Below are 21,839 nucleotides of genomic sequence, written 5' to 3'. Positions count from 1 at the left end.
CTTTCCTGTAGGCCCCCTTTACGTACTCGAAGGCTGCTCTAAGGTGTTCCCAGAGCTTTCTCTTCCCCAGGCTGAAAAACCCTGACTCTCTGAGTTTATCTTTGTCGGAGAGATGCTCCAGCCCTCTGATCACCTTCATGGCCCTCCTCTAGACTCGTTCCAATAGGTCCGTGTCCTTCTTGTGCTGGCATCCCCAGAGCTGAAGGCAATACTCCAGGTGGGGTCTCACAAGAGCAGAGAATCCACTCCCCTGAGATGACGGTCATGCTTCTTTTGATGCAGGTGAGAATACAGTTGTCTCTCTGGGCTGCAAATGCACATTGCTGGGTCCCGTTGAGCTTCTCACCAACCAACACTGTCAAGTGCTTCTCTTCAGGGCTGCTCTCAATCCATTCTCCTCCCAGCCTGAGCTGTATATGTATTATAATTAAATATTATTTACATGCTTAGAACCTTGAAATGCTCCTGTTTCAGAGCATGACATTTAGCATAACAAGAACTTATTTCAAATTAAATTGAAATACTCTTTTAAAGTTGGTTTGAGAAGTGACTTACTGCAAGAGAAATGATTCATTGTCATTACATTCTCCAGGGGCCTGATGCTGGTGCCATGGCTATCTGTGCTGCACCCAGATGCTGATTGGTATTTCCTTTAGCTGTACTTTTTGTCCATTTGATGAGATGTTGAATTGTATTAAATTTTGATTATGGCATGAGTCATAGGCATGATTCAAAGAACTAAAAACTTTCACATGCACATGTAATTGGTAACAGCTTTTCCATTCTTTTTAGTTTGACTGTCTTGTAGCCTTTCTGTAAAAAGTTTATCTTACTTGTTTGTACTCTACTATTTTGTTTCCTGAATTTGTCATGATGACACCACGTCCCAGTTTCTCATGTGTTATGTTTTACGAACATTTCTTAAGCTACGCTGAAAACTACCTTGTACCCTCCCAGCTGTTCATCAGTATGGTGAGATGGATCACAAATCACAGAACTGAACCCAGTGCAACACATCTTTTTTCACAGAGCTTCCTCTAAATTGATTTCTTAATCAGTTCACTATAAACACTTTGGAAAGAAATGTCTTTAGATGTTTGTGTGATGTTTTTTCTCATTGAGTTTGGTTTTCAACACAACTTTAAGGCTTCTATTGAATGTCTTAGATAATTTGCTTGTTTCTGCCTGAAGTGAAAAATTTTCCAGCTTCTTCCCACATATTTCTGCAGAAGTTCCATGAAGCTGACTTTTTCTTTTACAATATTGATCAAGGAGACCAGCCCTGCAGCCACATATGTTAGCCTCTGTATTTCATAAAGTAACCACTTTCAGACACTCTGTTGTGAAATCTGTAATTAAAATATTGAACTTTAATTTTATGTATGTAATTATGGCTAGTTATTTTAAGATAACACAAATGAATATTGTTCAGACTTTCGCCGAGTAGCAAAGCTCACAGACTGGATGTATTGTTTCCTCCTGCTCATTTCCAGAAAGGAAGTGGTCTCTGACTTTCTCTGTTCCAGACTGTATGACATACATTACAATAACTTTTCTCTCGTTACTCTCTGTGGTATGAAATTTGCACTGGTTTATGTTTTGTATAACTTTGTCCTTGATTTTCCATAGAAACCATATATTGTGTAACCATGGTGTTGATGGCTGACTTGAAAACCGGGTTATCTCATTTTTGTCCTTCTTAAAATTTGGACCCTTGTTTGTCTGCTTCTCAAGTAGCTACATTTATTATGGTCAACTAATCAAGCCGACATTAAAATCAACTGCCTAGGAACTATTAGGAAATGATCAGGCAAATCCATCTTCAGGTAGGATGCTCAAAAAAAACCCCCACGAAGCAATAGAATCAAGACTTTAAATTTGTTACCGTTGTCATCAAACAGGCTTCATACTCCAATTGCGGATTTATGTCCAGAACTGCTATTGCTTCTAAAATTATGTTAAACACTGCCTCAATTTTTCCATTTGAAAATTAGTTCCCACTGTAACTATTACTTCAGATTAGCCTACAAATACCACTAGGTCCTCAGTGAGAATAATGTAAAATTCTGTATGCAAAGATGGTCTTTGTTGGCCAGCAAATGTGCTCCCATAAAGGTCTGTTAAGAAATATCAGCACTATGCATATTCTTTCTTCATAGACCATGGATTCCTACCTGTACATAGCTGGTGTTAGATTTTTACTGCACCGTTATGAATGTCTCTCTGTCATTCACCTTGCAGCAAAAGCAGTCAATGATTGAGCAGACCAAGGACTTGAGCATTAAATGCTAAAATGAATGGTCAGATCACATAAATGAAGGTAAACCATCCAAGGCTTGAAGAGCATAAAGACACCTGCAGTATTTCCTGTTGCTGGAGCGTGGCTATAAGGTCCAAAAAATGGCAGCTGTGTCAGTCTGGCATTGTGCCTATCCTAGCAAGGATCCCAAAAAGTGACATGCCAGTGTTGTCTCTAGAAGTCTGCTAGAGGTCTGCATGGAGTGACACAGCTTTGCACAGAGTTGGCTTTCTGGCTCTCATGTCCCATAACTGGAGATCTTCACATCAAATACCAGTGTAAGCAGCAGTGTAATCATAGCTGCTTGGCTAAAAACAGTCACATCCAATGTAGTGTGGTTCTTACAGTGAAATAAGAATTTTCAAAAGTGCTCATTGTCTTCCCATTTAATTTTTATGCCAACAGCTGAAAAATGTTGACATAATCGAAAGTTTTGAAAAACTTTAAAGAGTGTCATGTAGTTCTTCACTATATTTGGAGATTTAAGCAGAGAGTGTTATTATAGCTCAAGAATGCTTAGTGTTTTAAGAATGTTTTCTCATGGTTTAACCAGCATAAACTTTTGTTTGCCTGACTTTCTCTGCTTTACTCATGTTTTTTCACCTTTTTTTTGTCGGCAACCACTCTACATGTTGCAGTTACTCCCTCTGTCCCTGTTGGGTGGGCAATACTACACTTCTAATGTTATTCCTTTCCTGTTCAGACATGGAATTTCAATCCACTGGGATTTGTTATTACCGGGCTGATATATGTAGCATGTTTCCTAGCATGATGGAAAGCAGCTGCTCCAAGAGTAAGGCACAGTCTGCTAGCTCTGGGCAGTCTAGGAGCTACCTTTGTGGTTTCATCCTGACTCCACTCTGTACTCGCAGTTTCTGAGAGCCCAGTTTTGTCCACATCCTCTTCTAAAACTACAGACTGTGGTTCACCAAGAAGAGAACTAATAGATCAGGTGGTAGATAAAGCAGAAAAACCGAGAAAGTTATAATAGACCATTTACTGAGTGACTTACTTCTCATGAAGTTTCATATTATTGAGAAAACACTTTAGCAGTAGGATACTTCAGTTTTTCCTGTGCCACTGTATGAATAATGGAAATATCACATTGGATTATGACACAGGGACTGAAATTTTAGACACTGTAAATTGTTACCTCTTGAATCAACTTGTCAGAGAACTCACACAATGAGAAACAAAGTTGAGTTAGCTATAAGAGAGCCATGCAACCTGACTCAAAATATAAGTCTTAGATTCCCATAGAACTTACCACAAGATGCTCAAGTGAACTATTCTTACAGGAGGGGAAAAGATCTGCTGAATTAACATTTTATTGAAATGGTCTGGGTGGGGGTGCATTGATAAACATAAGAATAATGAAACTCATTAGATGGAAATTGTAAATAACAGGTCAAAATATAAAACATTTGCAAGCACCATGGTTATATGTTATTTAATAAACTAAGTAAATGTGTGTGGCAGATCAAGAAGGACTGCGAAAACCATGCATGCAGGCACACACAAAAGCAGCTGGGTTCAATGGCCAAAGGATGGTTATTAGCTGTACGACAAGGAATTTTTTAACACAGGAATCAAGCCCAAATGAGAGTCAGAGTCATCATAGGGTGTTACCTCTTGTTGTCAAACTAAACCTAATCAATGACTGTGTTAACTGCGAAAAATAAAGGTTTCTAACTGCATGAAGAAAATTAACTCATTTTCAGTCAAACCAGCACACTGCTGAAGGGCAAGTTTCTTAATTTTCATTTTGATACTGTAATCTAATCGGACTTACCAAAAGTACTTCACCAAATGAAACAGGCATAAGCATGAACTCATTTATGTGCTGGTTCTATGTAACCTTGATAACACTAACTTCATAGTGAGTGCTTAAAAAACTCAGTCCTTGCCACAGCTATATGCATTGTGACGATGCTATTTCAAGTAGCCAACAGAGTTAGGCTAAATTCAGCTGAGGAACACTGCTGCCTTCTGCAGCCACCCCAGGAACTGCAGTATTATTACCTTTTAAACCAGTGCCATAGTTCTATCCTCAGCAATGTTTTAGGGGCAAAGTCAACTTTAGAGAATTACTTTCAGGGCTTGGTTTCTCATTTTTTGTGGTAAAGAACAAAAATAAAATAAAACACACGCTGACTATGTTTGACTGTGCAATACCTGGGTTGATAGGCTGCAGTTGCACTGAGATGACTACAGTCTGGACAGCTATACACAAGTTAAATATAAGTTAAGGGATTAAGTACTGCTTATGTAGCAGCACTGCAAGCAGCACTGAATACAGTCATTTTGCAGCCCACAGGAACAATCATCTCACATGTTGCATATGTATGCATTGGACATGGCATACATAAGTGTCTTCCAGAAGATGTTATGGTAGTTCAAGTCTCCCATGAGGGTCACAGGCTGTGATCATGTAGCTTCTTCCAGCTGTTTGTGGAAGGTTTTGTCTGACACTACTTCTTGATGCGATAGTCTGTGAGGGACACCCATCATGTTGTCCTTCCCTCAGGTTCTGACTTCTAAGCTCTCGAGCAGGCACTTGTAGCAAAGCTTCATGCATTTGAGCCCTTCACCTTTACACAGAGTACATATCCATCCATACACACCAAGTATAATAACATACTGCTCAGATAGTTAGTTAAACACAACTGAAAATTAACATATTAACCCTAGAAAATAAGTCATGAGGGAGGAGGAATGGCTTGTATATACTTCGTTATGCTACTACTTCTGTTGATTTCCACTGGATAAAAAGTTAGTCTTATTCTGACACTTTCTAAAATACTATAGCTATTATTAAGATTGGAACAGGGCACTTGCCATTGGTTTCATTCTTACTGGTGACAGAGAATGTGCTATATATTCATATGGCTTTAGCTCATGTATGGGACACGTTCTTTTCTAAACTGAAAAGGTATGGCAGATTCACATAGAATTAAAGATAAAAAGGAAAATAATATCATGAAGAACCTTTTCAACTAATCACATATGTATCTTCTGTTGAAAACAACTTTTTGAAGAAATTAATGGATGCCTTCCTAATATCTCTTTAATACAGGTAACATGAGCTATTTTATAATCTCAGTTATTTTAGAACCCATTTGGTTTCCACTCCTAACAAACATTAGAGTTCCAATGGCATAGATTCTTTTGGAATTTCTGCGCAACAAGCTTTGGAAGACCTGTAATCAGAGTTATTTAATAATCTAGACTCATTAGGGGCTAGTTTTATTCCTGTTTCTAACAAATGATAGCTTGAGAATGGTATGCTTTCTTTTGTAATGCCTTCCAGATAAATTTTTTTAAGACCTAACTCTCTTTCCAAATAGCTCATGTATCTGCTGTGTGGTGTTAGCAAGTGGGGTTGAACACAGTCATTTGAGTGATTTAGTAGCTGGGGTGTAAGATACATTGTGATTTCTATACATACAGTGTCATCGGCATTTTCTTTCCCCTTTTGTGCAACTACAGATTAATTTGTTATAAAAAGCTTATCTGGAGTTATCTGTAAAAATGTAATTAAGTCCTCTTCACTGAAGTACAGTAATTCCCCATTAGATTTGATCCTTACAAGTAAGAAAGAACAAGACTCCTTCATAAATTGTTAACTCAACATGTAGGATGCAGAATTTAAACATTAGATCTAGGAAGTTCGAACTTCCCACCTCAAATACTTTAAAAAACCTCATGTCCATGTATCATGGGCTTCTTAACCTCACAGATGGGCTGTCTTGTCCGAATCCAAGAGTTGTGATACTGGTAATCTCGTTTCTGATAAAAGCAGCCGTGTCTGGAAACTGACAGAAGACAATGCCTAGCCTTTTAAAATTTCTTATTTCTTCCCAATATGTACTGCATGATGTACTTGGATGTCTGTCCCAGCGCAGGATGAGAGAATGTCTGAATATATAATGTGTGCTTTCTCTCCAATACAGTGGCATTCAGGCCAGTAGTTGCTCAGGCACACACTTGTTCTTCAAAGTTAAAAGCTAAAGGAATGCTCAGAAATTATATTTCAATTAACTGCATTTACTTCTAAAATCTAAGTGGCGAAAAGTGTCATGAAAAATATTTTTCATCCTATCCAGTTGATCCAAAACATTTCTGTGGTTGATTACATACCAATATTGAGGTGAAAAAAAGAATGTTATAAAATATTCTATGAGGAAAGATTATCAGGGAGAGAAGGACTAACAACAGATTTCAATATCTACAGGAATGGTTTCAAAATAAATTCTGCTGTACAATTACCAAGGAGAAAATGTATGTCTATTAACAAAAAGAAGATTGAAGCTGTGCATGACTTGACAGTTTTCTGGGCACTCCTGAAACAGGGTTTTTGTAGGGGCCCATTCATAATATCTGCTCTTGCTTCAAAACATTTGCACAGGGTCTCAGTAGCCGCTTAGATGGCTCAAACTAATTTTGATTCTACCATTTCAAAAACTGAAAACAGTCTTGGCAATTACTCTGAGCTTAATAATTGCTTTTCTAAAGGACATTGAGCAGGACTGGATTATTTTCAAAGTTTCAAGTTGGTAGAATTAACCTCCCAGGACATGAAATCTAAATCTGCACATAGTTAAGTTCACAAAAAAATTCAGATCTGCAAACCACCGGGAATGTCAACTTTACAGTTTAAAAGAAAAAGAGAAGAGAAGGGAAGGGAAGGGAAGGGAAGGGAAGGGAAGGGAAGGGAAGGGAAGGGAAGGGAAGGGAAGGGAAGGGAAGGGAAGGGAAGGGAAGGGAAGGGAAGGGAAGGGAAGGGAAGAGAAGAGAAGAGAAGAGAAGAGAAGAGAAGAGAAGAGAAGAGAAGAGAAGAGAAGAGAAGAGAAGAGAAGAGAAGAGAAGAGAAGAGAAGAGAAGAGAAGAGAAGAGAAGAGAGAAGAGAGAAGAGAAGAGAGAAGAGAAGAGAAGGAAAAGAAAAGAAAAGAAAAGAAAAGCTGGGGTGAGATATGATATTACAATAACTATATAGTCATTTCTGCAACAGAGTTGGTTCTTAGTACAAAATCAGAGAGAGACCTGCTTGAGCATTTTTCTCTGAGGTTCAAGAGAAAAAAAATGAAGTTCTGAGACAGCTGGAAAACTAACAGGTTCAGAATCCTGCTCTGACCTCTGTCAGGAGATAAGAGAACAGGCACAAGCAACTCTGTCCTTCTTTCCACACCTTCTTTCCACAGCCTCCAGGCTGTGACAGCAGAGGGTGCAGGTTTACCCAGTTGTATGTCACACAGGTGTTTTTGTTACATGTCACCCATCAGGTTGCATGCAGTCAGCCAGTGTCGAGCTACCACATGGGTCCCATCGTGCTTCCCACGGGTCTTCAGGGATGGTGTTTGTGTCTTTCTGCAGGGAAGAACCTTGTCCCTAGCACAACTTAAGCACAGATCTAAATCCAAAGCTCATTTTTCCTGTTCTTTCTGCTTACTTCACACACAGCAGAAAACTAAAAGTAAAGTTAAATACAGAGAGATGAGAGACATTTGGATCATCTGAAAGCAGACTTTTGGAAAGAGCAAGCAGGGCTGGTGACAGGGCTGAGAGAGCACGTGGCTGCTTGAGGCTGGGCTGGGGCACAGGAGGTAGCTCAGGGACAGGAGGCAGGAACTAGACAGAGACGCGGTGCATGCCAAGGGATCAGCAGGGATGTGAAACTTCTAACAGAACATAATATGTGAATAAGGTGAAATGGACACATGCATTTTACAGGGACTCCAGCTTTGTTAGCCTCACAAAAGCTACAGGTTACCATATCCAATGTAATACTCCCTTGTCTTTTGGGACAGGTGTATCTTGGAGCATGCTACCAGGCAAGGTAGCAAAGGAAGTGCCAGCAGGAGAAGGGGGAGTCTGGCAGGAGGCAAAAACTCCATTTCCAGGCTCCAGTCCCCCCAGGAGCCATGCCAAAGAAGCCACCACCCCTGGAGGCAAGGCAGCAGCTCCCAGCATTGCTGTGCTGGACTCCAGGGTGGGTGGGAAACACTGCTGCTCTGCCCAGGGCCGAGACAGACAGCCTGCCTCCCTCTGCTGTTGGTCTGGCGAGGGAGGGAGCCGTGAATGCAGGAGCAAAAAAACCAACTGCTGTGCTTTCAGTGCAGATATTCCTTCATGTCTCTCAGTATGACAAGCAAGGCAACCCAAACCAGTCCCCTGTAAGGTGCTGCCGTGTGCTGTATCTTCGTTCGGCTGCCTTGAGACCATAGGCTGTTTGCAGCACCAGGTGCAAATCCAAGGCCATGAGATGCAAGGAGTCTTTGACATTACTATTATTAAGGAAGACTTTTGGGCAGAGAGCTTCCTACAGGCGATGAGTATCCCTGGGATATGCAGTAGCTGAGCAGCAGCACTGAGGATTGCAGCTCTGAGTGAAAGTACTTTAAACCAGGAGTGAAGTGAGAGTTAGACATCCTCTTGGTTCTTATTAGCAGGAATTTCCATTTGCTTTCCCTGAGGCTGTACTACATCTATCCGTTACTCTACTTGGCTATCTTTCCTGGCAAAATATAGTTCAGTGTTATTTACATACAGAAGATTTATGGCACATTGCTCTGTTTGAGAGCAGGGGGAGAGAAAATACAGCTAAATGCCAGCTTCCTTCAACAAAAAGTAGCGCATATTGTAGCTGGGAACAAAACTGATCAGGTGATTCTGAAAAAGTTTACTTCTTATCATTTCTGCAGCCCTAGAAATACAAAAGCTTAATCCTGTGTTGATCTGAATCTTCCACGTAACTCGCTAGACCTGCTCCAAAGTTTTACTGAATCAGCATAAAGTCACAAGATTGTCAACACTGCACTTCAGTCAGGAATGGCAAGATAAGGAACTGTTTTGTAGCACGCTGTTTGTAATATTAAAGTTATGTTGCTTCCCATAGTGAATGGATATGTCAGTATTATTACTGCTTAGTTTAGTTCTTATCTTCTCATTCAGTCACATGTGGTTTAAATCATTTACTTACTTCACTAACACCTCTGAGAAAAAACTTACAATTTTTTTTCTTTACTGTACCCTTTAATTACACCGACTGTACTCTTTAATTACACTGATAATGTCAAATTCAGAGTAGTGTTTGTCTGATTACACTCTTGTTCAACAGTGTGCAACCGAGATGTTCAGAAACATTATATAAAATGGTCATTGAGTAAAGTTAAAGTAAGCAACAAAGTTCATGGAAGAGCAAATACAGGAGAAGAAACAGGCTACTGTTGCTTTTTAAAGATTATCAGTTGTGTATCAGAAAAATGAAATGTTATTTGGCAATCAACCTTTCCAGTTGGATAGATGTCATTCTTCAGCTTCTCCAGAAGTTGTGGGTCTGGTGACTGATCGAAGACAAGGATATTCTTTCAGTTTCAGTGCTTTCAACAGCAGTGAGACTGACTTTCTCAAGAATTCAGAGTTTTTAATTCGCCTTGCTGAATAAGAGCCTCAGGGTTTCTCCCTTCACAAACCATGTCAACAATCCAGCTGAGATTCTACTGAAATAATTACTGGATGAGACAAACCTCAGATATTTGGTGAAATATTTCAAAAGTAGGGAACTGATTTTCCCTGATCTTTGCTAGCTGGAAAATCTTTGACCAACCTAGATAAATATGATGGCTTTGAAGCTGGAGTTTGAAGGAAAAATGATTGAGTAGTAAAAGATCCGTTGAGTTTCCTAACCTTGCTTTGGTGAATTAAAAAGTGTTTCTTACATGGTCAGACATATCCAGTTGTAATGAGAGCCACTAGATATCTGATTCTGATGCAAGGCAGGTTCATTACACTCCAGCAGCACACTGAGAGTTAGTTTGTTATCAGTTTGAAGTTATGTCTTCCATTTGTTCAGATTTTGCATGCACACTGGACTTCATCGAAGCACTTCCAGATGCTTCTTTTCAATTTCTCCTTAAATGCTGCATTTCAAAGCATAGGTACAGTAAGTTGCAGTGTAAGTGTATTAAATTGGAGAGAGAATAGCAGAGTTAAACTGGACTACTACTGAAAGGAAGTGGTAAAAAAAATGGCAGCACTGTTGTAATGACCATTCATTAATGCAGGAAATGCAAGCTACGCTTCAAATGAAGTGAAACATGTTGATAAGGTACAGACATACAAGACTATAGTATCTGAACAGCTTTAACTCAGTTGAGTTGAGAATGCCCAAAATCATGATAGGGCAACAATTGCAGTATATTAGCATTCGTGAAACAGAGTACACACAACAAATGTCGTAAGACATTTGTTTATAACTTCTCATGGGATCTCAAAAGACAAGAAGTAGGAGAAAGCAAGGAAGGAGTTTGACAGCAAGTAGACTCCACCTAGGAAAGATAAAAGCTTAAAAATAAGAATTTAAAGGTGGAATTGAAAAATAGTCAGGACTGGATAAGAACAGAAGGTTAAAAGATTCAGAGTCTGACACTGGAGATGTAAAGGCAGAAGATGCCTGGACAGATTAAATGGAGATGGCAAAAAAATAGGGAGTGGCAGTGGTTAGAACTGTAAAGGACAAATTTGTTTAACCCACAGACCACAATCTCTCACAGGCTTTAATATGAAATACACGTGTGACGAGTCTTTGGAGTCTTCTTCTGGCTATGAACTGGTGTCACTTCTCCTGGGAATGTGTATTTTCTTCCTTCTAGCAACTGACCTGCACAGACAGTAACAGTTCCCCACTGCTGTGATTAGTCAGCCTGGGTGGAAAGGACTTTCATCAGGATACTGCCAAAGTAAGGCGGCCGTCAGTCTGGCTCCTGGTGCTGAAACTTTTCTTCCTCATGACTGTTCACTTTCCTAAAGAGCCAGGAAGTTAATTTTAGAAACAAATAGTCCTAGAAATAATGTTAAGGGCTGTATGAAGTTTTTAAAAGCTAGGACATGCCAGCTGTTGGTGTTGTGAGACTTAGACAGCTTGATGTTCAAACCTGAGGTTTTCTATGTGCCATGTAGAAGACACCAGCATTGGGAGACTTAGGAGAATGGTATTCTGCATTAATCTCAGGACACACACGCCTGAGTCCTGCTGATGTGCTGATGGTCTAGTTGGCAGCTGCCCAAACAAATATCATCACAATAGCCTAATTAAATCAAAAGGGTCAGATTTTGCTTCCAATAATGTGGACATATTGTTGTGTTTTGCTGCCATATCTTTTGATCTCTGAGAGCAGCTGAAGACTTCCAAAGGTAACAGTTGCTACACTCTCTCAGAGCTGTTTCATTCATTGCTAGCCATCAGCCAACCTCAGGTGCTCCTGATGGAAATACAGACATCTCTTCCAAATGGCACATGGAGGTCATCACCAGCATTAATCTGCTGCATGTGTTCAAGAGGGTAAACTCCTAAACACATGTAGAGACAACCAACCAGGCTTCTGTATCTGGGACCAGGAAGAGCAGGGTCCAGGCATCAGATGGGAACATGGAAAATGTGACCTAAACTTTGAATTTCTATTATGGCGGAAATGATGATTCTTACCAAAAAAAAAAAATAAAACAAGTATATGATTTTCTGAAATGAAACTGTTTTAACAGAAACATATTAAAAATTGAGCTTTTATCTGAATGCTCTGTGCATGAAGAGTCTCTCTAACGTCATCTTAATCTTTGCTTAAGTACGTGTTTCTTGATGGTGACGTTCACACACCCAAGCTGCTACAGATAGGGCATTTTTGGTTTGCCAGCTGGGTGCTGTCACCAGTCATTAGACAGTGGGCTGGGCAGCACAGAAGTGTGCAGTGCCTTCTGCACCTGTGGAGGGGCTAGCAGGGAACTCGAGCTCAGCCAGATCCATGGAATGGAAATCCAAATAGTGTTTGTACAGGCAGATCGAGGATCTCCTGTGCATGTGGTTGACAGGAAGGCTGGGCAGGTCACAGACAGGCTGTGTGCACCTGCCTCACCCTGGGGCAGTCTGTGCTGGGCACTCAGGCTGTGACAAACACTATGCATGTCCTCCACCACTTTCTTCCCAACTCCCCAGCTTCCCTCGGGCAATCAACATCTCCCCCCACCTCTCCTTTCCAAGTACATAATTTCGTAATTTAAGAAATTCCAAAATCCTACATATCCAAGGTGTAATTATGTTAATCATCCTGGATATGACAGCATTTCCATAGCAGTGATGTATTTTAGGCAGGAATATACTCCTCATGTGTACCAAAAAAAAAAAAAAAAAAAAAAAGCGTAAGGTTTGCCTTTCAGCTACATGTACCAAGATGTAACAATCAAAAACTGGCTTGGCAAATATGAGTCAAACTGACAAATTATGCCAGTAATGTAGCAATATTGATCAGAAATGTCTACCAAAGTCAGTGACCTGTTGGTTTCGAACTCTTCCTGTCTGAGTGAGGGCCGGCAGCGGTCCCACCCACACAGATACCATCTCGACCTAGAGCAAAATAGCAGAAGTTCTTTCTCAATCCCATCTTTCTGCTGCTCAAGCATTGTCACAAATGTGAGGTCTTCAAGGCAGAATAAGTCTGCCAGGTGGCAGGTATTAGGCAAGAAAGTAGGTGTGTTAGAACCATGAATTTCCATCAGAAAAATGCCTTTGGTCAGGAGTTATTTCTCTTAAGGGAAACCACTTCTGAATCCCTCAAATTTGGCCAACTGCTCAGGTCAGAAGCTGATGTCAGAGGTGAGGCCTCAGCATTCTCATGGCTGGAGCAAGTTAAAGTTTTGAATTGTCATAATTATAAAAATGGACAGATTTTTCTAAATTCCTCCCTTTTTTCCCCCTGTCTCTCTGGTACATATGTAATTGCACTTGTATCTCTGTAGAAGTTAAAATAGAAAACAAACTTTAAAATGTATTTATTATAATTTGCCATTTCTGATATTGCTGCTGGGTGGAAAGTAGAAACCAGCAAAGTTGTTGATATATACTATTTATTTGCAGAACTTTTCATTTAGAAAAAAAGTTATTAAAGAAAAAGTAAGTGAATTTATTTTTTCTTAATATTCCATTTGAACTTACTTTCAAGCATGTTTTGAATGCGAGATTGTCTTTTATAGTGACAGACATTTCTGGTTCCTTTAAAAACACATTTTTCATTTGTTGATCTGATTATATTGCCAGTATCTGCTGCAGCTTTGCTCTACTGCTAATTTCCCGAGACATACTTCAGAAACAAAAGCATTATTTCAGCCCAGTGTCACTTGCATTAAAACAAGTTGTATCCTTTAACTATACACGGGATTACCACATCCTGTTTAGTAAGGACAGATAAACACCTTTATTTAACTGTTCACAGGGTTGTCATGTCCTGTTCAGTGAAGACAAATGAACAAGTAAAAAAAATAAAACTAAAAAAAAAAAATTTCCTCGTCCTGAATCCTTTCCTTAGATCAGTATTACACTGAATTCATGGCAGGAACAGGCTTACCGTTGACTATACTACTGCTTTTCAGAAGTAAAATAAAACTGACCTAAAGTGACTTCCTTTGTGCTACGGTGCACCTTTGTTTATGCAGCTGTAAAATGAGAAACACAAAGCTACTTAGAATTGTATTTTTACTAATTTACTAACTTTCATGAAGCCCGTTAACAACTTCAGACAAAAAGCCCTGGAGAAAGCTGCAGGCAGACGACTTTGCAAGTTAAGAAAACCACAAAAGCTTCTCGAATATGAGAGCAAGACACACTTAAGGAAACTGGGATTTTGTTGGTTTGTTCGGCAACACTGGGAGAGTGATGAAGGGAAGCATCCTGATAAAGGTCTACCCTGTGCCATCTGGCAAAGGACTAGGCATCATCAGCTTTATGAAAAGCCAACGCACACAACATGTACGGTCGGCATCTGGGTCTCAGTACTGTGCCCAGAAATGGTCTATCGGACAGCCAATCTCAATTTTTAAGGGCTAACGCTCAATGCACCTGCTCTGCAACAGCATCTCAATTAGTGCAACAGATTTCGAGGCATCGGTATGAAAAAGTCAGTTTTGACTAGAATTAGATTTATATCCACGCGCACACGCACACAGGGTTACAGGACTGATCCACACTTTGAAACAGGGACTGCGAGCTCTCAGCGGCGAAGGCAAAGAAGCTCCGCGCCCCGCTCTGCGCCCCCGCCCGCCGTGCCGCTCCGGGCCACGGGCAGGGCGGCGGGCAGCGCCCGGCTAGGCTGCGGGATGGAGGACGGAAAGCAAAAAAGACAGAGAGAAGGGAGAAATCCGGGCGGCGGGCGGGGAGGAGTACCCACTCAAGCGGACAGGCACGCAGTATTGACTAATCTGCTTTGGCTGGTCCCCAGCTCAGCTGGCCAAAAAAGCCCTTTCTCCCGCGGTGGTGGCAGTCCTCCTGGGATTCCCTAATGATTCATGTTGGAGAAGGATTCCCCGTAAACGAGCAGGAACTTTCTCTGAAACTGAGCTGAGGCTGGGCTCAAAACTTCGGCAGCCGTGCCTGCGGCGGGACCGGAGGCGCGCCGAGGTGTGGCTCGGCTGGGCTCGGCTCAGCTCTGCAAGTGCGAGCCCCACGCCACTGCCCCGCCGCGCCCCGGGGGCCGCCGCCGTCCCGGCTGGGGCTTCCGCAGAGGCTCCCAGGGCACTTTCCGTGAAACACTTTCGCGGGACCCGAGAACACCTGATGGGGACCGTGGCAAAGGCGCGGATGTCGGTCGTCCTCGGAAAAAGGGGCGAGGGAGGCAGCGAGGCCATGCGTCCTCTCACCAGCCTCCCCCAGTACTCCGGGCATCCTGGTCCCCAGTGTCCGGGCTAGCCGGCTGCCCCGTCACTAGGCTGTCCCCACGGCAGGGCAAGTGACCCTCTGCTGCCCCTCTCGCCTGCACTCCCTGCAGCCTGCGCAAGCGAAAGAGCTCCCTGGGGAAAGTGGTTTGTTGGGTAAAACGTTCATCTTCGAGAAAACGAACAAACAAACAAAAACCAGCCAAACAAACAAAAACACCACCACCACCAAAAATCCGTAGGCGGCACAGGGAAAGGACCACCCGCTCCCGCGCTAGCGTGTTAAAATGACGCACTAGAGATGTCCCCTGCCATCTCAGTATGGAGGGTATGAGCGTCCAGCCCGGGTAGTCCATCTGCAGGTGCCCCGAAGCATTTTGTCTCGTCTTTGGGAGAAAACCGCGTGTTCCTGCAAAAGTCCACACTAAAGGTGGACCCCACGCAGTTATGGGAAGGGCTATTCACACTTGTTTCACGCAAGATTGACTGTTGTGGAGTTTATTGTTTGCTTTTGTTTTGTTTGGGGTTTGGATGCTGCGGTTGATTATTGTTCATTATCCCGGGTTTCTTTTCGAATCAGTGACACATCTTCAAGTCTGAATAATTATTATTTACAGTTCTGGAAAGAGGAGCATGAGACGTCCAAATGAGCCCCGGTTATGGAATTGGAAACCTTCATTTCCGTAGGCGTACAGGTACATAAATGAAGCCAGCAACGACCTGAAGCCCTGCAGGAGAAAAACGTGTAAAGACACCATGTATAATCACAAGGGTAACCAACCAGTTTTTGTAGTGCTCCCTAAGCACCAGCATCCCTCCCTTCAGACCTGTCCTCCGTGCTTTGTCGGGTCACGTAGCGGTGCAGGAGAATTAACCTTTGGCTTTTTCTTACACAGTCTTTTGTGGCTTGATCATCTTTCTTGAGATCGCCGACTTACTGCGGGGATCCACCTACAATTTCAGCCTCTGTAACCACGACGAGATACAAGAGGATCTCCTAAACGTTTTGGATCCACACATGACCTTTGACGAAGAGGTTGGTGGTTTCTCTGGTGGCATCGGAGGGAAACTGTCGGGACGGCACTGCCTCCACGATTTTACCCTTGACCGCTGCTAGCTACTTTCTGAAAATCTCGATTAGCAAGCCAGGAGTCGGCTAGTTTAGTAAACCGGTGCCTGTGAAACCGGACGGGGAAGTTCTCTCTTACTCTCCTCCGGCGACCTTCCTAAAATGTGCTTCGCTGAAGCTGGGACTAGCAGGGACGGAGAGCAGGAGCCCGGGCGACTGCTGTCAGAGCGCTACCCCACCCTTTCCAGCGCCTTGCAGACCCGCCCGTAGGACTGAGAGTCGCTTGTGTAGTGCTTCACCGATGCTGAAGATGGTGTCACGGTTGCAAAGGTGATGAGCAGTTTAGAAGCTACGCGGATGGTTCGCGCGCTCACGGGCGCGCAGCTGGAGGAGCAGGCGGCGGCGGCTTTCGGGGCGGCGGACACTGCGAGCAGCCCGGAGCGGGCTCAGGCGAAGCAGCCCAGCTCGGCCAGCGCAGCCTGGCATCGGCTGCCCCCCGCCGCCCGACTCCCGTCGCCGCCCACAACCTGCGCGGCCCCGGGGGAGAGCGGCGGCGCGCCGGGTCGGTAGGGACGTCCGTAACGGGATGTCCGAGGCGAGCGGGCGACGACGACGCCAGGCGCCGTGGCTTTAACGAGCATTCCCTGTTGTTGTTTCTCTCCAGGAGCTACAGCTCGATTTTCACACCTGCGAGGACGCGCCTCCCCCGCCGGCGGGCCCGCCGCAGTCCGAGGTTCGCCCGGGCGCACGCGTCCCCCGGCGGTTACGCGACATTCCCTTTCCATGAAAAAAGAAAAAGAGAAAAAGAGGGAGGATGGGAGGGAGCGGGGAAGAAAATAGAAAAAAGGGGGGAAAGGGTGGAGAGGGAAAAACGCGGAAAAGGGAGGAAAGACGGGAAAAAGGGAGAGAAGATAAAAAACGGGGGAGAAAAACGAAGGAGAGCGGAGAGAAGGGGGCGGGGATGGGGAGCGAGCGGGGAGAAAGGGTGGGAAACTTTTTTTTAAGGCTGCGTGGGAAGGCGCTGAAGGGAAAGGGGGTTGAGGGCTGACGGCTCCGGCGGGGCTGGGGTCGCGGCCCGGGGGCGTGACCGCCCGTCTGCCCGCAGGGCTCCCGGCGAGCGGAGCGGGCGGCCCGGCTGCTGGAGTGCGCTCTGGAGCGGGCGTGGGGCTGCGGCCGCCGGCCGCCGCTGTGGCGCAGCACCCTCTCCGTCGTGCAGCGGCACTGCCCCGGCTACCGGCCGCCACAGGTGGGTGCGGGGCCCGGGCCGGGCGGCGGCGGGGCAGCCGTGCCGCGGGGAGCCCGGGGGCGGTGCCGGGACGCTAACTCGTGTGCGGTGGCAGGGCGCCGCGGCCGGGAAGGAGAGCCGAGTCCCGTGCGACGAGAGCAAGGCCCGCGAGCTGATGGCGGTGTGGAGGAGCTACATCAATTTGGGATAAGGGGGCTTTTTATTTTTTCCCCTCCACCGGACTTTGCTGAATATTTATTGCCGCCGCGCAGTCATCGCGACGAAACCATCCTGCGGGTTGTCTTTATGATTTTTTTTTTTAATGTATATATAACTTATTAAACACAGAACACGTTGGGAAGTCCAGAGGTGGTTGGTGCGGCTGGCCGGAGCGCCCCGCGGCCCCACCGGGATGCGCCGCCGGAGGCCGGTTCCGAGCGCTCTGCTCCCGCTGCGGCGGGGCTGCCTCGCACCCACAGCCTGACCCGGGCATGGTGCTTCGTGGCGGGGGGAAAGGCGGGGGAAAAAAAAAAAAAAAGGAAAAAAGATCACTCGCGGCTTCGGGGCTCTGTAGACGCGTTGGCGGGGGAAGGCCCCTGCGTGCGCTGGCACGGCGCCCGCCGGGCTGGCAGCGCTGAGGCTCCCGCCGGGCTGGCAGCGCTGAGGCTCCCGTGCGCGCCCCGCCGGGCCAGCCCGCGTCCGGAGGGGGCACCGGGGGCAGCGCCTCCGCCACTGAGCGCGGGGCCGCCGGGCGCCGCCGCCCCGGTAGCGGAAGTGGCGCGGCGGCGGCGGCGGGGACAGCTTTCGGCGGCGCGCGGGGGGGCGGAGTGCCGGGGCGGGTGGCCGGAAGCGGGCGGGGGGGGAAGCACACGCTTCCTGCGCACGGACGGCGGGCGCGTGCAGGCGGGATGGCGGGTGAGGGCGGCGGGTTGTTCGCCGGTTTCCGCGTGCTCGGCCGGTTCAGCGGCCACGTCCCGCACGTGCTGCGCTACCACGGCCGCCACCGCGAGTTCTACGTGGCCAGCGCCGTCGGGCGCAGCGTCCACACCTACAACGTGAGTACGCGGCCCCCGGGCCCTCTCCTTTCCCCCGCCTCCTTCCGCGGCCGGGCCGCCTCGCCGCTGGTCCGCGTTGGGCCTTGGGGAGGCTGGGGCCCAGCGGGGTGACCCGTCCGGGCCCCCGCCGTTTCCCCTGCCCCCGCCTCGCTGTCGTGAAGCGGGAGCGTGTGCGGAGGGCCGCGGCACTCGGCGGCAAGCGGGGCTGCTCGCCGGCAGGAGGTGGGGGGGAAGCTGCTGAGGAAACGGCTGGAACGGGCCTGTTCCGCCGTGCGGGCCGCCCTGTGCGCGGCTGTGCGGCCCGGCCTCTGCAGCGGGGCCCGTCCGCCGGGCGGAGGAGCAACCGGGTGCTGAAGCTTTTTCTTCGTCGCTGGATAAACCAGAGCTCGCCAGAGGTTTGCTGTCTTGGGAGACGATCCGTTAGATTGTGTTAAAACTTCTCTTGTTTGGAAACAGATGAGCCTAATTCAGTTCTGCAAGTGAGAGCTTGTGAGATTGGTTCACTTATTGCTGTATCACAGAATCACAGAATGTCAGGCATTGGGAGGAACCTCGGAAGATCATTTAGTCCAATCCCCCTGCCGGAGCAGGAACACCCAGATGAGGTTACACACGAATGTGTCCAGGCACGTTTCAAATGTCTCCAGAGAACGAGACTCCACAACCTCCCTGGGCAGCCTGTTCCAGTGTTCTGTCACCCTCACCATGAAGAAGTTTTTTCTCAAAGTTAAATGGAACCTCCTGTGTTCCAATTTATACCTGTTGCCCCTTGTCCTATCACTGGTTGTCACCGAGAAGAGCCTGGCTCCATCCTCGTGACACTCACCCTTTACATATTGATAACCATGAATGAGGTCACCCCTCAGTCTCCTCCAGCTAAAGAGACCCAGCTCCCTCAGCCTTTCCTCATAAGGGAGATGCTCCACTCTCTTCATCATCTTTGTGGCTTTGCGCTGGACTCTCTCAAGCAGTTCTCTGTCCTTCTTGAACTGAGGGGCCCAGAACTGGACACAATATTCCAGATGCAGTCTCACCAGGGCAAATGTATGATAAAAGAATTTTAAGTGTATAGAAACAGTAATAAGGCAGAACTGAATCGAGTGATTATATTGAACAGCAGAGTGCAGACAGCACAGATCTTCCTGTGCCTATGTGGTGGTCTTTTAGTCTTCACCCCTGTCAATCTTGTCCACAGACTTTGAAATAAAATGATAATCGTCATCACTGGTCAAAGATGAATGTAATTGAAGCAAATTCTGTGTGAACAGAGATAAGATAATAACATAGTGTGGTTGTAGTGGAAATAAAGTTGAGGGAGAGATAATATGAAAACAGATTTACCTTCATTTCCTGTGCTTTAGGGTAAAGTACATCAAGAAGCACAGCTTATTCTTGCTGAATGGTTGTCTTTTGGAAAATATATTGCCCCATTCCTTTTGACTGCTATCTGTGGGTTTTCCAGTAGATGCTATTGTAATCCAAGATGAATAATTTTTCTGTCTTGTGAGGCATACAAATTGCTTTTGTCATCTAGGTTGGTTCCTAGAATTTTGAATTTCTGTTGATGGCAAATTCATTGCAACCAATCACTAAAAATGTCTTTTTAACATTATCATTGCAGGTGAAGAAGCTTGGTATTGTTGCTGTGAGTAAGTATGCGCAGATCGTTCATTCCTGATTTCCTTTTTTTAACACGTCTGACATCTGCACTTGATTCTCAACTCAAAAAAAGGAAGATTAATTGTATCGGTATTTACCCTGAAACATGTTGAAAGGAGTCTCAGAAACATTGAATATCAATTTGGGAGTTAGATTGCAGTTGCAAATGTAGCTTAGTTCTCATGGGGATATACCTTGTGAACCTCCTGTGCTTGTCATCTTATTCTTCCAAGAGCACCCCTAGGCCTTAAGGAGTGAGCACTGAATAAAGCTGTTAATTCCAGATCTCTTTTTGTTGTTGTTTTTGTGGTAACTAGAAGGCTATGTTACAGGAAGAAAATAATTACAGGAACAAAACAGGTGTGGATGGGACTGAAAACCTTCAGGGAGTGTTAAAAGTTGGCTGGACTGCTAGATACAAAGGATTGAATTGATGGCTTGACATCCAGTTGGCAGTTGGTAACAAAGAGTGGTACCCCAGGTGTCAACAGCAGGGCCTGTGTTCAGCACCTTCGCCAACAGCCTGGGTGATGAGACAGCATGCACTCTTAGTAAAAACTTGTAGATGTTACTATGTTAGAGGGAGTAGCTGACACCCAGAGTGGTGCACCTCCGTCTAGGGAGGTGTTGCAAAACACTAGGCCTGGGCCAACATAAACCTCGCTAAGTTCAGTAAGGGCGAGTGCAGAATCCTGCACCTGGGACAGAACAAGCTGGGAACTGACTGGCTGTGTGGCTTCCTGCTGAGAAGAAGCTGGGGCTATGCTCGTGCCAGGTTGAACATGGACCAAAAATGCAGTAACTGTGATTAAGGCAAGCCATGTTCTGAGCTACATTAGGAATGCTGCCAGCAGATCAGGGAAAGTTGTTATTCTCCTGTACTTTGTGCTGATGAGGCCATGCTTGGACTGCCATACCCAGTTAGTGTGGTTCTCCCCCTCCTACCACTCCCCTTTCTCTTTTAGGAGGGAAGCTGAGGAACTGAGGAGTGCCAGGAGCCTACAGCACTCAGTATGAAAGGAGTCATGGAAGTAACTGGATTTGTTTAATCTTGTGAAGGGAAAGATATGGGGCAATGTAGAGGCAGCCTGTTACCTGAAGGGCAGTTATGAAGGTGGCAGACCTGAATTTGTGGTGGAGGTCAGGAAAAACGGCCCTGACTAAGAGGGAACTGTAGTACAGCGTAGAGCTTGAGCACTCTCCTTCTCCAGAAGTTTTCAAGACTCAGCTGGGCATAGCTGCAGTTAACCTGATCTAGTACTGGTGATAATCCAGCTTTGGGAGGAGCTGGATGGGAGCTTGAACTAGATGATTTCCAAAGGACCCTTCCATCTGACATATAGATGATTCAGTGTGATGCATACTGTCTTCAAAAGTAGGTTTACTTCTGTATACCACAAAGATTTACACAGACCTCATAAAGTAAAATATTTTTCATTAGCGGAGCACCTATAAACTTGAGAATAAATAATTGTCACACAACCGGGACTAGATCTAAAAGATCAGCAGTGAATAGTTACAGAGGTAAACACATTAATGTAACTTCTGTTTTCAGCTTACAAAATCATAAAAACATTGTATATTCTGTGAAATCCGTTTCAATGGGCTACATCTTCTGACAGACATATTCATTTAGGCTTTTTGAGAAACTAAGATGTTCCCATACAAAATTGTGGTTGAAAAAAATAAACTATGTACCTCTATGGTGGTGTTGGTTTATTGATGTTATGTGGTTGGTGCTCTGAACTTTTTAGTTGGGGTATACCTAAAACTGTCTTGACCTAAGCAGACTTGCATATAGCTTGTGTGGAGTACCAGATCTGTAACCTGATTGTA

General features: G+C 45.2%; 1 protein-coding gene across 2 annotated transcripts in view; it reads left to right on the top strand.

The window, feature by feature from the left end:
• The first annotated feature begins 17,088 nt into the window (after window positions 1-17,088).
• The window catches only part of WDR36 (WD repeat domain 36), a 35,249-nt gene continuing 30,498 nt past the window's right edge, over window positions 17,089-21,839 (top strand). Inside the window, exons 1-2 of one of the 2 annotated variants that reach the window (XM_065656228.1) lie at window positions 17,089-17,310; window positions 19,966-19,993. Coding sequence is in view for 1 of the 2 variants with exons in the window: in XM_065656227.1 (XP_065512299.1) it covers window positions 18,198-18,344; window positions 19,966-19,993 (175 nt within the window). In the remaining variant the exon portion in view is untranslated. Of the gene's footprint in view, window positions 17,311-18,178; window positions 18,345-19,965; window positions 19,994-21,839 lie in introns of those variants that run through there. The other variant, XM_065656227.1, reaches the window with a different exon arrangement.

This window comes from Caloenas nicobarica, chromosome Z (genome assembly GCF_036013445.1).
Source record: "Caloenas nicobarica isolate bCalNic1 chromosome Z, bCalNic1.hap1, whole genome shotgun sequence".
Lineage (NCBI taxonomy): Eukaryota > Metazoa > Chordata > Aves > Columbiformes > Columbidae > Caloenas > Caloenas nicobarica.
Note: the sequence above shows the minus strand (reverse complement) of the source record. Positions and strands in the feature narration are given on the sequence as shown.